The sequence below is a fragment of the Penaeus monodon genome, chromosome 32, assembly GCF_015228065.2.
Source record: "Penaeus monodon isolate SGIC_2016 chromosome 32, NSTDA_Pmon_1, whole genome shotgun sequence".
Classification (NCBI taxonomy): Eukaryota; Metazoa; Arthropoda; class Malacostraca; order Decapoda; family Penaeidae; genus Penaeus; species Penaeus monodon.
This window is the reverse complement of record NC_051417.1, coordinates 31137455-31138796: the sequence shown is the minus strand read 5'-3', so window position 1 is coordinate 31138796 and position 1342 is coordinate 31137455. Positions and strand designations below refer to the sequence as shown.

At 30.5% G+C, this 1342-nt stretch overlaps 1 protein-coding gene across 1 annotated transcript in view; it reads left to right on the top strand.

Annotated features, from left to right (window-relative positions):
- Positions 1-1120, top strand: part of LOC119593315 — a gene marked incomplete at its 5' end in the record, with an annotated part of 1916 nt that extends 796 nt beyond the window's left edge. Inside the window, 1 exon segment of the mRNA XM_037942243.1 lies at positions 527-1120. Coding sequence (XP_037798171.1) covers positions 527-662 — 136 coding nt within the window.
- Positions 1121-1342: the final 222 nt, after the last annotated feature.

Sequence of the window (1342 nt, the reverse complement as noted above, 5' to 3'; positions counted from 1 at the left end):
AAAGGAAAGTGTCCTTGAAAGCACTATGTATGTGTAAGGATGACGATTGTTGCTCCATAAAGGGGAAGAGAAGAGGAATAGATAGATCCGAGAAGACAGATTAAGTAAGAATTCTGAAAGTGCAACTATGAGAGTGGTGCAGACGATGTAAAGGTAAGGTGAAAAAAAATTATCAAAACTACTTTTATTGCAAATGAAAAATACTAATTACATTGTTTTGATAAATGATAAATCAATTGATGTACCAATATCTAGTCTTTACTCGTAGGTATCTGAATTAAGTTCATACGTCGGTATTATATAATTTGACTTCGTGAATAAAACTAAATGAAAAAAGCATGAAGAAAAGGCCAATTTATCAAAACATAGTGTATATTACAAACACGATTTATTGAAAGAACCCTAAAGCAGTTATATAAATAAACACCCTTTGATACCAAGAGCAAATACAAGCAAAGTTTTAAGATCTCAGTCATTGACTTAGATGAAATACCAAACCTAAGCTCTCTACCTTCCAATACCACAGGGGTTACGTGTACCAGCCTACTTACAACCAGGACTATTACTATCCGGACAGTAGCTACGCAGCATACCGGGCTTTCGAAGAGGTACCACAGAAATATGGTATCTACGAGGAGGAGGAAGATCAGTCGCATGAGTGAAAAAAAATGAGGTTCTTTCGTGAACTGATTTTGAAAAAGAATTGGAAAGAAAAGGAATTTACAACTTCAATCTGCATTGTTTGAGTTCATCAGTGGGGAAACATAGGTCATGATATTGTGTTTTAAGACTTTCTATATTGGAAAATTATTTTTGGGAAGAGAAGATATATACAGAGTAGATATTATCGTGGTGATCAAATTTATGTAGTGATAGATTATAAACCATAATATCCTATTTAAAGATTAAGAAAGACTCTATCAGGGTTTTTTTTTTTCAGAAATGCTTTATATACAACACATAACCTATGTAATAATAATTTATTAGTATCAGAACATAGATCGTTATAATAAGTTTTAAAGATTTAGCACCATTTCTAACTTATTTTCCTTTTATTTGAGATACAACTCCATTATATATATAGTAACTACAAACAGTACTTAAAAAATAGAATAAATCATAATAAACTTTCCTTAGCGATTTTATATAAAATTGTAGAGAAAGTCAACTATACATTTTTTTCGTTCTCTTTAGGGTAATTTTTTTCTTTTCGTTTTTGTCATTTTCCGAATTTTTAAACCTGCTTTACACATTTGGTAATGAAGTAACATAACCTTTCTTGCGTGTATCAGTCTTGATTCAAACTTAGTAAAAAAAAAATAAGTAATAAAGTTTATTTAGA